This window comes from Pristis pectinata, chromosome 3, assembly GCF_009764475.1.
Source record: "Pristis pectinata isolate sPriPec2 chromosome 3, sPriPec2.1.pri, whole genome shotgun sequence".
Classification (NCBI taxonomy): domain Eukaryota; kingdom Metazoa; phylum Chordata; class Chondrichthyes; order Rhinopristiformes; family Pristidae; genus Pristis; species Pristis pectinata.
In genome coordinates this window covers 17,379,529-17,395,410 of record NC_067407.1, presented here as the reverse complement: position 1 = coordinate 17,395,410, position 15,882 = coordinate 17,379,529, and the positions used below count along the sequence as shown (strand labels likewise).

At 40.2% G+C, this 15,882-nt stretch overlaps 1 protein-coding gene across 8 annotated transcripts in view; it reads left to right on the top strand.

The window, feature by feature from the left end:
• LOC127568515 (dihydropyrimidine dehydrogenase [NADP(+)]-like) overlaps positions 1-15,882 on the top strand; it is a 581,379-nt gene that overhangs the window by 472,918 nt on the left and 92,579 nt on the right. For 7 of the 8 annotated variants that reach the window (XM_052012359.1, XM_052012358.1, XM_052012364.1 and 4 more), the window contains one exon: positions 12,886-13,028. In XM_052012359.1, coding sequence (XP_051868319.1) covers positions 12,886-13,028 — 143 coding nt within the window. Of the gene's footprint in view, positions 1-12,885; positions 13,029-15,096; positions 15,206-15,882 lie in introns of those variants that run through there. The other variant, XM_052012366.1, reaches the window with a different exon arrangement.

Sequence of the window (15,882 nt, the reverse complement as noted above, 5' to 3'; positions counted from 1 at the left end):
CTTCTTGACAGCAGCTTCCAAATCTGCAGTATTTAGTACTTAGAAGGAAAGGGTCAGCAGACACGGGAATGCCACTGCACACTTTACAGACTTGAATATACATCTTCATCTTTCATAGTCACTAGGTCTAAATGTCGGAACTCCTTGCCCAGCAGCACTATGGGGATATCTTCACCAGAAAGACTGCAGAAGTTTGTGAAGGTAGCTCACCACCACCTTCTAAATAGCTCTTGGAGACAGACGTAACTTGCTAGTCTTGCCTTGACACCATCCCACAAACAAGTTAAAGAAAATGCAGATTCATCTGGCTCAATGAACCTTGTGCTTTTAATGTATGTCTCACACTATTGTTACGTTTGTTGAAAGAGAAGGAATGCATGAAGCCACCAGCAACCCTTGCTCCTCTGCCTTCTCATCCCTGGAATCCCTGACAAACCAGTGTAAAATCCTCTGTTGATGTCCAACTCTATTTCATCAGGATCTTTCTCAACAGTTCCATTGTATCCGTACTTTCACAGTACTGGTTACAATACTGAAAGAGGCCATTTGGCCCTTTGAGCTTCTCATATAACAATTAGGTCAGTTCCATTTCTCGACCCTTATTTGCTAGCCTGCAAATAATGTTTACTCGAGTGTTTATCAAGTTACTTCCAGAAAGCACTTAATGACTATGTCCATCATCCTTGGAGGCAGTAGACTCTGGATCATAACTATTCTTTGTCTAAAAATGATTTTCTTCACATCCTCCTTGTCCAGCACCCAGTCGTGGGTAACTGGAAAATTCTCCCACTTAAACATTGGGAAGACCATTGCCTTTGAGTTTCTGTGTTAATTCCTTTCCCTACTACTGATCAGAAGCACTCACTGGTCTCCCTCAGATTGAACCACAGGGTCAAATCAAACACCAACTTTGTTTTTTATTTGATCCTGACCTAAGCTTCCATCTCCATTTGCTCTCCATCGTAAGAGCTCCTACTTCCAAGTTTAAAAACCTTGCCATGTCCGTCCCATTCCATGCCGTCTGATACTCCAATACTCACGCTTTACCTCCAGATCTGATTCCAATCAAACATCAAAATATCTGCATCCTAACTGGTGCTAAATCGCTGTATCCCTGCACTTGTTGATGTGCACTTGTTATAATCCAGCAAAACCTCAATTTAAACTTTCACATGCCCTTGTTCAAATCCTTCTATGGCCAGAACACCGTCTCTGAGACCCTTTCCAGCCTCACAATGTTTGTAAACCCTTTGCCACCCCAACTGAAGGCCTCACCTCCTTTTCCCCCTTCACTTTACCAGTGGCTAGCAGGCAGGATCTTTGACTGTCTAGCTATTTATTGCCCATCCTAGCAGCTCCTTTTTTTTTAAGCATTCTTAATATTTTTATGTTGTTACGCTGTTGTGAAATATTTTGAGTGTTTTTACTGTTAAAGTTCCATAAGTTGTTCATTTTGCTCCCTCCAGTCTGAAGATTAAAATATAAGCTTTCTCTCCCACACTATTTCACCTATAAAATTAATCCCTTTTATCAACAGTGTATTGCAGCTGAACGATTAGGCACCTGAAATTTCCTTGAAGACGGCATAATTGCTGTAGAATTGTGTGTTTTGTAGTGTGGTGAAACTGCTTCACAACCACGGAGTTGGAAGGACTCAGCTGACACACAGATTAAGAAACTGTTGCCCTTTCAGCCAAAAAACATCTGGCACATCAGGCAGGAGAGAAAGGCTCTTAAAAGCAGCAGGAACAATCAGTCACCAGAGACTTGGTTGTAGCTAAATCGCATGCAGGGCACAGCCAGAGGATTCCCAGCAGACTGTCATTTAAATCCTGCAGCCATCCAATATACTCACTCCTTTCACAAGGGAATCACATAGAAGGAGCGGTAGGTTAAGTGTCACACATCTGAAACAATGCACATGCACCAGGAGTATGCAGTGTGCCAACTAAAGCAGCCAACATTCACACACTACATAGTACAGAAAATAAATGCCTTTCGTTTGACTTAATATTGCCCTAACCATTTACTTGTCATTTGATTGGACTCTCAGCATGAGATATTATTTGAAGGCTGACTATGGGAGTGTAAGACAAGGGTTTGGATTTAATTATTTGACTTGTTTCTTCAAGGAATGGTGTAACCACATGATTCTTTGCAAGGCATGCAAAATTAAAGTCGAGTTAATTTTTCCTCACTGCTTTACAAGTGCTGCTGATAAGTTCTCATTGACATTTTCACCCGCTGAACATTGATTTACACACACTGCCTGCCTTTTAGGGCAACACTCTGCGGTAGGGAGCAACTGACAATCATTCAAGAAACCTTTAAGGTTAGAAATTGTTCAATAGAGACTTGCTTTTGATCAGAACAGATACCAAGGCACCATGTCAAGATGGTTGATTATTCTGGTTGTACATTGTTGTGCTTCCACAAGAGTCAGAGAGATAGAGCATGGAAACAGGCCCTTCAGCCCTCCAAGACCATACTGACTATCAACCATTTACTGTAATAAGATATCTTTATTAGTCACATGTACATCGAAACACACAGTAAAATGCATCTTTTGCATAGAGTGTTCTGGGGGCAGCCCGCAAGTGTCACCACACTTCCAGCGCCAACATAGCATGCTCACAACTTCCTAACCTGTACATCTTTGGAATGTGGGAGGAAACCGGAGCACCCGGAGGAAACCCACACAGACATGGGGAGAACGTACAAACTCCTTACAGACAGCAGCCGGAATTGAACCTGGGTCACTGGTGCTGTAGTGTACTGTAATCCTACATTAATTCCATTTTAATTCTCCCCTAGATTCTACCACATGTCTAGACACTAAGGGCAATTTACAGAGGCCAATTCACCTACCAACCTGCACATCTTTGGGATGAAGGAGGAAACCCAGGCACCTGGAGGAAACCCACATCATCCCAGAGAGAATGTATAAACTCCATACAGATAGCACCAGAGTTAAGATTGAACCTGGGTGACGTGAGACAGCAGTTCTACTAGCTGTGCTGGTGTTTTATGGGTTTTCTCACACCTTCCATCCACCCACATAGCTGCACACCCATCCTTCCATATTTATTCCCCTCTTCCCCCTTCAAATAAAGTTAACGTGGATAGACACTGTGACAGTGACTACAGCCATTTGGGACAGCCTTCCTGAAACAGGCTTTTCACCCCTCATCCACAAATGTAAGGAGACTGACAAAAGATGCCAGAAGGGATAAGCACAGAAATATTTCAGATGCTTTTAACCATGACAGAGAGAACAATGAAAATCATTTTTGGATCATAAATAAATGATGAGCAATTTTTTTTACTGCAATAGCCACATAAACCATAATGTTTTCACCGTTAACCCAGCCTACACCTCAAAAAGATAGCCCCAAGATCTCAGTCCAAATGTTTCTTCTTTTATTGGTTGCAGGAAGTTGCTTTCGTTTTACTCTGGTCATTTAACCTACCCCGCTCCTGAAACTGTTAAGGCTTAGTTGGGTTATAGGGAGGCACATTTCACCGGAAAGTGATCCACTTTGAAGGTGTTAGCAGATCAATGTTATTGAAAGGATGCCCAAAGCCAGTGTACAGGGTGAGCTCAGTTCATATGCATTTAAAGCAACTCTCGTATCTGATTTGGCCAAAACAATATTATAATTGTTTAAAGATAGCAACTTAACACAGAAAAATGAAGGATGAGCTGATGTTATAATAGTCTGAACGCATACCTTTTAGCATTCCTAGCAGGTGAAAGATTTATACAAATCTTGAGAAATGTTGGTGATAAATATGAAAGACTAATTATCTACAAAGGTAGGGTATTATAAGACAGTTTCTCTCCAGTGTTGGTTTAAGTGCAGCTCTTTGAAGCCACCTATGGGTTGCCTGTAGAATCACCAAATTTGTCTCAGTCCTGCAGTAGGCACAGATTTCAATCTCTTTGGTGCTCCTTGAAGCAGGTCAATCCATCGCCCCATTATTAGTTTCTCAGCACTGACTTGTCAGCCCTGTCATTTTAAAGAGATTTTTTTAACAACAGAATAGCAATTGAGTCCTATGAACCCAGATTAAAATCCTGTCATTGTGGACATTTGATTTCAGCTGCTCTCAGAGGGTGCATTTCACAGGTTCTGGACCAGATTTCTAGAGTGAGTGCCTCATCCAGTTTACCCCTCTGTCATTCAATAAAAGGAGATAAATGAGAAGAATGATCAAGCCCATCATTCTGTATTATTTTGTTCCTGGTGGTGATGTTGACTAGACTAGAGGAAATCTCTGCTGCTGTCCATCTAAAAATACAATATTCAGTGATCAGTTTGAAGCAAAAGTAGAAATGTAATGAGATTTTCAAAAAGGTAGGAACTGTTGCCTAGAAAAGGGATGCAAGCCCTTTAATTCTGTAAGCACATGTTGGTTGCCCCCACACAAAAAAAAATTGAAACTGGACATAAATACACTAAAGAAAGCACTGTGGGGGTTTACATCCAGAATTGTGCTAACCCTGGACCTGTGTAGATCTCATCAGAAGAAGCTGCCAACCACTACATCTTTGCCAAACTAATCACTGGGAAGCACATCAGACCTTGAAGGAACTGTTACCATAGCAGCCACAGCTGCATTAAAGGGCACGATGGGGGCAAGGGAAAATGCAGGGCATAGGCGACTCAGCAACCTCCAGTGCATGTGGAGACTCCCCAGGTGATTGTCTGCTTCAGTCGAGTCCCATGATGGAAATGGCCTCATGCCAATCTAAGATGTGGCATGATCAGTGAGGAAGAGTTCACAGAATGAAGGGAGACATCGGTGAAGGGAGAGCAGTAGATGTAGTGTATATGGATTTCAGCAAGGCATTTGATAAGGTACCCCATGCAAGGCTTATTGAGGAAGTAAGGAGGCATGGGATCCAAGGGGACTTTACAATGTGGATCCAAAACTGGCTGGCCCACAGAAGGCAAAGAGTAGTTGTTGAAGGGTTGTATTCTGCATGGAGGTCGGTGACCAGTGGTGTACCTCAGGGATCTGTACTGGGACCCTTACTCTTTGTGATTTTTATAAACGACCTGGATGAGGAAGTGGAGGGATGGGTTTAGTAAGTTTGCGGATGATACAAAGGTTGGAGGTGTTGTGGATAGTATAGAGGGCTGTCAGAGGTTACAGAGGGACATAGGATGCAAAGTTGGGCTGAGAAGTGGCAAATGCAGTTCAACCCAGATAAGTATGAAGTGGTTAATTTTGGTAGGTCAAATATGATGGCAGAATATAGTATTAATGGTAGGACTCTTGGCAGTGTGGAGGATCAGAGGGATCTTGGGGTCCAAGTCCATAGGACGCTCAAAGCAGCTGCACAGGTTGACTCTGTGGTTAAGAAGGCATATGGTGTATTGTCCTTCATCAATCGTGGAATTGAATTTAGGAGCTGAGAGGTAATGTTGCAGCTATATAGGACCCTGGTCAGACCCCACTTGGAGTACTGTGCTCAGTTCTGGTCACCTCACTACAGGAAGGATGTGGAAGCCACAGAAAGGGTGCAGGGGATATTTACAAGGATGCTGCCTGGAATGCGGAGCATGCCTTATGAAAGCAGGTTGAGGGAACTCGGCCTTTTCTCCTTGGAGTGACGAAGGATGAGGGTGGACCTGACAGAGCTATATAAGATGATAAGAGGCTTTTCCCCAGGGCTGAAATGGTGGTCACAAGAGGATATAGGTTTAAGGTGCTGGGGAGTAGGTATAGAGGAGATGTCAGGGGTAAGTTTTTTACTCAGAGAGTGGTGCGTGGAATGGGCTGCCGGCAACGGTGGTGGAGGCGGATATGATAGGGTCTTTTAAGAGACTGTTAGATAGGTACGTGGAGCTGAGAAAAATAGAGGGTTATGGGTAAGCCTAGTAATTTCTAAGGTAGGGACATGTTCGGCACAGCTTTGTGGGCCGAAGGCCCTGAATTGTGCCTTGGGTTTTCTATGTTTCTATGTTTCTAGAATGTACCTCAGAGGTACATACTACAAAAATGGCTGCAATCAGTGATGAGGTTTCAACTTGTATGAATATTGAAAGATGATACTGGTTAAGATATCAGTGTCACAATGCAGATCCGTTAATGGACATCTCAGTGGTGATCTCAGCATAATGTGTCATAATCATGGAGAAATACAGTACAGAAACTGGCCCTTTAGCCATTTGAGGGCATGCCAACCATCAGGCAACCATTTTTACACTAATTCTACTCCAACTCATTTTATTCTCCCCACATTCCCACAAGTTCTATCACTCACCTACACACCAGGGGAAGTTTACTATGGCAGAGTAACCTACCAATCTGCACATCATTGGGATGTAGAAGAAAACCAGAATAGCCACCAGAAATCCACATTGTCACAGGGAAAATGTGCAAACTCCACACAGACTCCACTGGAGGTTAGGATTGAATCCAGGTCGCTGGAGCTGTGAGACTGCAGCTCTACTACCTGCGCCACTGTGCTGCCCTTGTGCTCCTGTCTTTTATGGCAAGTGTTCAGTAAGGGTCAAAGTTTGTATCCAAATGTTGGTGTGGAAGACATGGGCATGTCAGGCACTAGGAACATCAGATGCACTTAGGTGAATTGTGTATGGGAATACTGATCCAATTTCCTGCCGGAAGTGATTTCACGCAGAAGTGATTGCTCATGCAATCTAACCTGGGTTAAATAGCTCCTCAAGAAAGGGAGGAGAGAGAAAACTGGAAACTAGTCTAGTTAGCTTAAGATCTGTCACTGTGAAATTGCTGGACCCATTAAGATGTTATAGCAGGAGATTTAGAAAATCCGAAGACTATCAAGCAAAATCAACATAGCTTCATAATAGGAAAATGGTCTTTGAAAAATTTGTTCAAGTTCTTTGAGGATGTAACAAACAGGGTGGATAAAGAGACAAGTAGATACTCCCCAATAAACTCGACTTTGACACAAATGCCCACATTTATGAATGGCTAAAGCAAGGAGTCTCCTTATGCTTCAGCTATTCGTAACTTAATACAGGCATTCACATCAAGGTTCCAACACAAATCATTAAAAAAATGTGAAAGATTACAACATCCTAGCTGTGACAGATCATGTTTAGTTCAGAGGTAAGTAGACAAAGGGTATAGTTAAGTGACCCTGGACATTGATGGCAGTAATGACCTCAGGCACTAATGGCAGATGAGTGAGCTTGGTAGTTACAGTGACCCAGGACTTTTAAAGGAACAGGTTAGTGAGCACATGCACTGTATCAGTGATTTCAGGCAAGTCTGTGTTAATAATCTCAAGAACTGTTCTTATTTGCAGACAAATCAACTTTGGTTTCAGAACCCCAAAACTGGGTTCAAGGAACCTAACTCATCCATATTTGGATTTCCTGAAGGTATTTAGCAAGGTGCCATGTAAGAGATTACCGCACAAGATAACAGCACACAGGACTGGCATGTTGGCATAGATCAAGGAGTAACTAACAGAAAACAGTTAGGATAAATGGGTCATTTTGACATTGGCAACCAAGTGGGGTGCCACAGGGATGTGATGTCATCTTAACCACTTGTAGTCAATATTAATGACTTGGATGAAGAGGCCAAGTATATTGTAGCATATTTGCTGATGATACAAATATAGGTGGGTTAGCATGTTGTGAAGATATAAAGAGCCTGCAAAGGGATATAGTTAGTTATACAAGTGGGCACATTGATAGACGGAGTACATGTTGCAAAAGCATGTTTATCACAATAGGATTCTGATCCAATCAATGAATGAGAAAATTGTTTTATTAAGCAATTAATAACAAGGAGAAAACAGTTAACCTCAAAGTAAATGAGTCTCATAGCCCTACTAAGAGTGGAGACCCCCAGTGAAAGCAAATGCAAGAGTCATCAATACCCTGAATACTATTCATGACCATGGTTCAAAAGGGAAGCCCACTCCATTAATCCAAGAAACAAACAGTTATCAAACCAAACAATATTCTCACATTCCCTCTGCTGTTCTGTTCTGGCAACAACAAATGTACAAATATCTTCTCTGTGTGTGGCCTTTGTTACCACTCACAATCCCAATCCAAAGGCAAAGTCCTCCATCAGTGGAAAATCTCCTTATATACATGATCAAAACAACTTTCTGTCACTGACCAATTACTGTAGTACACAAGCTTTACTTAAGTTTGTTAACATATTAACTATTAACACACCAGTGTTTTTCTAACAAATTTGCACATATCACAAAGGGTTAATAAATGAAGTAGAACATATAACATCACTATTCTAAACTGCTTCTACATCTCACCACAGAATAATATGGAAAATGTAAAGTTATCCATGTTGGAAGCAAGAAAGAAAAAAATGCTATATAAATGGAGTGAGATTACAAAATGTTGCAGCATACAGGGTTTCAAAGTTTCTGGAGCACTAAATACAAAGAATTATTCATGCACAACTAATAATTAGGAAGGCGAATGTTGGCCTTTATTGCAAGGGATATGGAGTATAAAAACGGAAATTTTGATTCAGTAATTCCTGGGAACCTGAGATGTAGAATCCTGAGACGGTATTGAGAACCTCAGATCCATGCATCAGTAGCACACAGAAGCCCTGCATACGTGGTGGAAGGAACCCACCACCTCACACTGCATCAATTACCTCAGGACCCACATAAAAGTAGCTTCAATCCTGAGGACTGCCTAAGAAGAAGAAGATTGACAGCTATCGTCACCTTTAATGAAAACAGATTCTACACATTAGTCAGTAGCTGTATGTGTTAAAGTAAGCAATACAACAATATTATCAGTGAGTTATTAATTACAGAGGAAGAGAGTCAGTTACAGCTTTTCATTAGAAGTGACATTGCACCCCATATGTCAGCACTTAAGATTTCCCATCGTGGTGATAGCTTTTTATTTTCTTTCCTCTTCTCATTTTATCACTTCCTTGAAAAGCATTGGATACAAAATTCACTTTGGTCTTTGATGGCTGTTAAAGGGCCATTGCAGAGCGCACCAACCATTATTTCAGGTCCAAACCTGCCACAGCAGATTTGAAGACCAAGGCTCTGCGCCCTACTGTTTGCACACTTTGCGAGTTAAAGAGCAGCTGAATGAAAATGCATTGAATCTGGGGCCTAGACCAGGCCTGGAGGAGGGTATGAGTGAGGGAGAGGAACAGCACTCAGAGGTCCAGTCAGGCTCTGTCTGATGATCAGAGCCTTCGTCTTGATTTCTTCTGTGGCAGATCTGGGCCTGTGCTTGGCCTTCAGCGGGTGAACCTAATGATTGGATCATAGGTCCAATCACTCAGGCCTTGTGTGAAGGATGCAGATCAGGGCAGGAATGTTTGTCAGGAAGCTATGGAGGTGGAGGAGGTAAGGGGCAGGGTTGGCTTAGTGGGTGGCAGAGGTGTTGCCAAGGAGCTCAACTCCTACCCAGGAGGAGATGACAACACAGATTAGAGCCCTTTAAAGGAATCTCCCAGCCTCCCTTTCTTAAATAGTGATACTGCAGGGACAGTTCAACTCTCAAAGCAGAGCTGCCTGAGAGTTCCCAACAACTGCAGCTAATTTTCCAGACATTGCCCTCCAGGAGCACTGCATGAGGTGTGACATTATTTAGTCTGTGTCTGAAGTGGAAGTTGCATCATCAAGTTATTTGAAACTGGAAGTTTTCAGAGTGGTACAAAAATGATGGTTAACATGTTCCAATCCAGACATAAATGATTTTCTGACCCTGAGATAAACAGTGACCGGTATGTGGATTTCTAGGCCTTAGGATGCATGGTTGTTGAGGGAGAAGGTGAACTGTAAATTTTTTTGAACACAGATTGGGCTCACAGATGGACAGAAAACAAACACTGGCTCTTCAGGCATTGCATGCTGTCTCCTATGTTTACACATTTTCCGCTCTATCTCAATATGTTCCACCCAAATGCTTTTCTCTTTAATGCTACGCTCTAGCATGTTTTCTAAAATCACTGGGATGGATGTATCTGAACTCAGGCTTGAAAGCAAGAGAGCAAGTGCTGGTGTGTACTGTGGAGAGTTGGCAAGAGAACCGATCTCCCCTTGCCTTGTCTTTTCACTGGAAGGAACAGTATAGTGAAAACTTTAATTAAATGGTTTGCTGAGAGTGAGCAAGAGAATAGAACAAGAAATTACAGCAGCATATGCTAATGATGAGCCATGATGTGGCTATTGCCTGGCTGCTTCCCCATCTCCTACACTCTCCATTGACCAACATCTCAGGATATCAGTAGCTTCTTCAATGGAAACAAATTTCACATTAATAATTCATCCTCCTGCAAGCATTCTCACACTTTTTTTATAGATTGTTTCTCCTGCAAAAGTTCCAATTAAGATGAAATGCCGTAATATCTAAGTATCGGCATACAGTCTATGGTGGGTGTGATGATGTACAGTATATGCAGCAGAACAGAGGGACTCATAGAAACACACACATGTACTGATGTGAGCAAAGGAAATTTTTCAGAAAAAAGCAATTACACTCCAATGGAAAAGAATATATCAACTATTTTTCCACATACATATCTTCCACAAAAATCATTTAGAAACGTGATTGAAATCTGACTTGGGTGGGGTTTAAGGAATAAAAATTATTCTGGACATTTGGAGGACTGTCTACATTGTCATGGCATCTTTAACATGCACCTGAAAGAATTAGAGGGGATCTTGGTTTAGCAACTCATCCTAAAGGTAATGTAGCACTACCTCAATGTAACAGTGAAATGCCAGTCTGGAGTATTATAGTGACCAGACTGAGATTTCTAAGGAAGAAGCAAATACCATTACCTGTGTTTATTCCTGGTACTGAGTGTACGCTATTTACAAATGAATTTCACCTATTAGCAAGAAGCATTGTTATAATATCTTGGCTATCAATTTTTCCCAATAAAATTGCTATTATTAAATTTCAAAGATCACAATTGTCCTTTAACTTTGAATTCTGCTGCAGAATGTGATTTGCTTGCCATTAAGGGGCTAGAATTTTCTGTGCTGGAAGCTCACCCACCTTAATAAAATTAAGTAAATCATATAAATTTCTGCAAGAAAGTGCCATTTGGGTCAAGCAAATATAATTTTTACTCTCCCTTTTGGTCAGGTGTCCATTTGATCCGTGAAGTTAAGCTACTCTGTCATTAAAAAGCTGTGACCTTAACAATAATGGCTAATCTGCCTCACATTTAAAGTGGCACAAATTTTAGTTTTGAGACAGAAGATATGCTGTGAGGTATCTCATTATTGATGCTGCATTAAAAGGAAGTCATGCATTTAGTCTTAAGTATTTATTCAGAATTCCTCTTTGGATCCCCTTGTCAGTCCTTACAACCTCATAGTGCTGTACTGGATTTGTTCAGCTCGATTACCCTCAAACTCTAACCCAGTTTTCTTTATGTCCATTGTTGCTGAACCTCTCATTTTTAAGTCATTAACACATTCATGGTGGTAATGTTGCATCTGTCTGAGAAGCGGGTGCTTAATGTGTAGAAATGTACCCCAGTTGATAGCAATAAATGTGTACATACCAGTGTCAGTGTATTACATTCTGCTTTCAATGACTTGAACTTTGGAGGAAGGAGTACCTACTCCTTTCACTACCATTTAGGTGATTGGCACGACTGACAGGGGATGAATTTATAGGCACGTCTGTTTTCCATACACACTTAGTCAATATTGAATATCTAAGATCCAAACAGGGTCTAGAAGATAAATTATAAACTCCTGCTGTCGATATGCTTTAAAAATTTATATTTGTGAGTTACAGTTTGAGACACCTGAGAAATATGAGCTGATTAAATAGGTTGTGTGAGATCGTAAGACTAATTTCCCCAGAGCTCTTCTCAGCCTGCTGCTATCAATTTTCCAGAGGTGAGGTGGAACCAGTATTTCACCTGCACTCCTGGTGAGGTTATGGTGGTGGAACAGATCAGCTCTTAGGATGATGTAGACTTATTTTAAAGAATGGAAACTGCTTGGGTGAAGGAAGGCAATGTCTGCTGCAGCAAAACAACTCATGATGTCTTTAGTTCTTATTATTACTGAGCCCTGAAAGAATGGGTTAGGTCTCTCTGTCGTGGGCTTTCACTTGCTTCAAGGAGCAGGTGTGGCAAAATCTGCATTCACTTTTTTGAGTTGCTAATCTCCCCTCAATCTGCTTCACACTATTAGGCTTTTCTCATATTGGGCATCAATAGATCAGAGGAGATAAAAACACTTCAGCATTACAATGGTTATTAAGAATATATTTTACAAGTGAAAAAATGGCTAGCCTAAAAATAAAAAAAATCTTGTTCTGTATAATCAGATTATATTAATTAATTCTGAGAAGTGCATTAATTACATTGAGGCATTTTGATGGGATTTTTATGTTGTTTGTTCTCTAAGCTCTATGTAGAACCCTACACCTTACTCATGTTAAATCATCATCACAGTTTTCAAGATGCTGTGAAATATGAAATTCAGTAAGGTAATTATCTGTAAGAAGCAGTATTCTAAAGTCTATATTATACTATTGTACTCAAATAGTCATTTAAATTTTGACATGCTTTTTTATTAAGTGAAGTGAGAGTATTTCTTTGAATAATATTATTGTAACTTTGAATTTATTTTCATCTTTTTTAAGAATTTCAAGACCCTTCAAAATGTAATGCAAAATGCATAAAGGATTTGCTGCATTTGTAAATCAAAGAATTTTTTTGAAAAAGATGTACTTTAATTTCAGACTTTGCTACATTAATCCAGACAAACATTCTCTATGAATGTCATTAAGTGTATCATTTTAAATTTAATAGAACAATAATATATTGAAAACCAAAACATATTATAAAGTCTGTCACTCTACCACAAGGTTCATATTAATCTGTGGTCTTTCTTTCTAGGGAATGCAGTGAGGCCAACAGCTTTAAAAGCGGTATCTAGCATTGGTCAGGCGATACCAGGATTTCCAGTCCTCGCTGCTGGAGGGATCGATTCAGCTGAGGCAGGACTACAGTTTCTGCATTGTGGTGCTTCTCTATTGCAGGTAAATTTTACTTAACCAGTAGAGTTGTGCAAATCTCTTTTCCTCCGATTATTGCTGTGCATTCAAACAATGTATAAGGACCGCCGTCATCCTTTTAAATCTTAATACTAATACTGGAGATGTCTCTGTAAGCACAGCAAATGTAAGGTACAATACTATTTAATCATCTCTTTGGAAGGACTGGAAGCAGAACAGGATTAGAAGAGACTGCTTCTGGCTGTTTATCATCAATAACTATTTAACCCTCTATGTGCAATAGTATTATATTTCTAATCCAGGCTTTCTGCTTTGAATTTCTTCATGCTAAATAAATTTTTATAACTGGGCTCATTGTGCCTGAGGTACATTGTAGTTTGTGAAATAAATGAGGAAGTATAAGGTTTACAGATATGGAGGATAGTGATTGATTTGTTGGGAACAAAGTCTTAAAAGGAAATGAGTAAGCAGTAGTGTGATATCAGAGGTGCCATGACAGATGGAGAGACAGGTTTACCATTAAGTACTTACACAGAGTGACCAACATGTAAAGGGACTAATGGATAAAGCAGAAAAAAAATCAGTCAAGGACACAAATTCAAATGGCAAAGGTAGTGTGAGGAACATTTATTTTACACAGAGAGTTAATGTGATATCAGATGCACCACCTGAAAGGAAGACAGAAGCAGGGTCATTGGCAAAATAAAAAAATGAGTTGATGAAGAATTTGTTGGAAAAGACTTAACAAGGCTATGTGAAATGAGCAGTAGAATTAGGTTGATTGAATGGCTGTATCAAAGAGCACATATTGGTAGGATGGGTCCTATCAGAGTCAATCTGTGTTGCATCATTCTAGCTGTTTCAATGGAGATGGACTTCTCAACATGACACCAGATGGATAAGTGAAAATGGAGCTTGAGTGGCCTCCCAGGTCCATAATTATGTTATATTCTAATGATTTAAAACATTTATGAAATTCAAAATTATTTTTTCATGGTTTTAGAATCAACTTTACACAAATAGTTTCAACCTTTTTCACCAGCGCTCTGAAACATGCTTATCTGTGGCCACTGGTTCAGTGGATAACTTTATGTTTATTGTGTTTGTAATGCAATGTGCTGCTGCAAAAACAACTAATTTTCATGGCATTGATACATGGTGTATCTATGCCTATAACAATAAACTTGAACTTGAACTACTTGTAGGGCAGATCGTCTCTGAATTCCACCCCCCCCCCCCAATGCATTGCAAAAGTCTGACCAAGCAGGAGGTCACGTGTGTCTCTCCTCATACTCAGCCGCAGTCCTCAACATTGAGTCCAGAGCTGAAACACAAACATCCTGAGCTGAGAGTCTGGAGGCAATTCACATCTGGACTCAAATGGATTATTTAAATAAATCTGAACTATCTGATCATGAAAGATGTTTGAGAGGTTGTTTATTGGCCATCATGGCAGTGTGAAAGCAATGTCTCAGGACCCACCATCTAAAGCCTTGTCATTGTCACGTGAGGGAACTGCGGCAGTGAGGGCTTCGAGCTCAATTAGACCCACAGGGCTGCATAAGGAAAGTACAACCACAGGAACAGTGCAGGTGTTGAGCATGAGGAGCTTGACTGAACATAATCACATCCAATGTTATCTAAAATGTCCAATACATTTGTAAGACCTATAAAAACGAGTATTCTAAAGACCTGACAAAGAATAATTACCAGGTGGAAGACATAATCGCCATTAGTACCATTATCATCAGAAAAAAGCAGACTTGTAAAGATGTGCCATTAATTGAAGCCATGGAGTGATCTATGACCAATATCGCTCCACTCTATTGGCTGGAATGAAGGACATTGAATTTACATGTGAGCAATCATCAACAGCATAAAAAATAAAATAAATGTACAAATTTATTTTAAAATAACTGAACTCATTTCACATTCATTTGGATGACGTTATTCTGCATATATTTAGATTTTATTTCTCTTTGTTTTGATGGTAGTTTTGAGTCCTGGATTATGCCCTATAGGGGGAGTTTCGTGTAAAGACTAGACTGGAATTACTGACAGTAAATAATAAATTTTGTTGCTTTCCTCACAGGTTTCTTGTTCAAATGCACGCTTATGATTGATATTGTGTCTCGTTATAAATTCTTGTGGGTTGGTACAGTGGTTTGGATTCTTTGAGGAGGAGTGAACAGCAGAAATGCACAGCTATAACATGCTTTCTTACTTAATAAGTTGGTCGTGCTGTATGTTTCAAACAGTACCAAAAAACAAAATCTTCCTCAGAAAAACAAACTCCAGAGGCAATATACCACAATTTATTTTGTTTCTATGTCCTGTTTACACAAACCCATTCTTTTTGATTGGATCAGTGGATAACTTGGAAAAGCAAAGACCTGAAGCTAAGACACTATACAGCATAGAACAGCATTTTTATGCTGGATATATACAGTGATGACAAAAGACATGCAGTGATGAAACTCACAAATGGTGTAGGCTGCACCCACTGAAGCAGCTTTTAACTGGAGGATTGACACTTGCTTCTGGGTTACTGGAAGGGAGCTCAAACTTCCCGTTGCAGGAAGGTCCAAAGCATCCATTTTCTTTCAAGTGGTTTCTTACTTGCATGTTTATCTCAGTGATTGCTCCCATTTCTAGACAATGGCTTTGTGATATATAGACTTTGCATTAGTTCTCAGGAACTGGCTTTTAAAGGAAAGAGGTACAGTTTGTAAACATGGCATAATGTTGCTTTTCTACATGCATGTTGGGTGCTTGCTTTGAATTTCACATAGCTGAACCATGGTTTAAAAAGAACGCTTTTCAATTAACAAGTGGTTTTATTGAATTCCACTTTATCTCATAGCAGTGATGTTCTTGC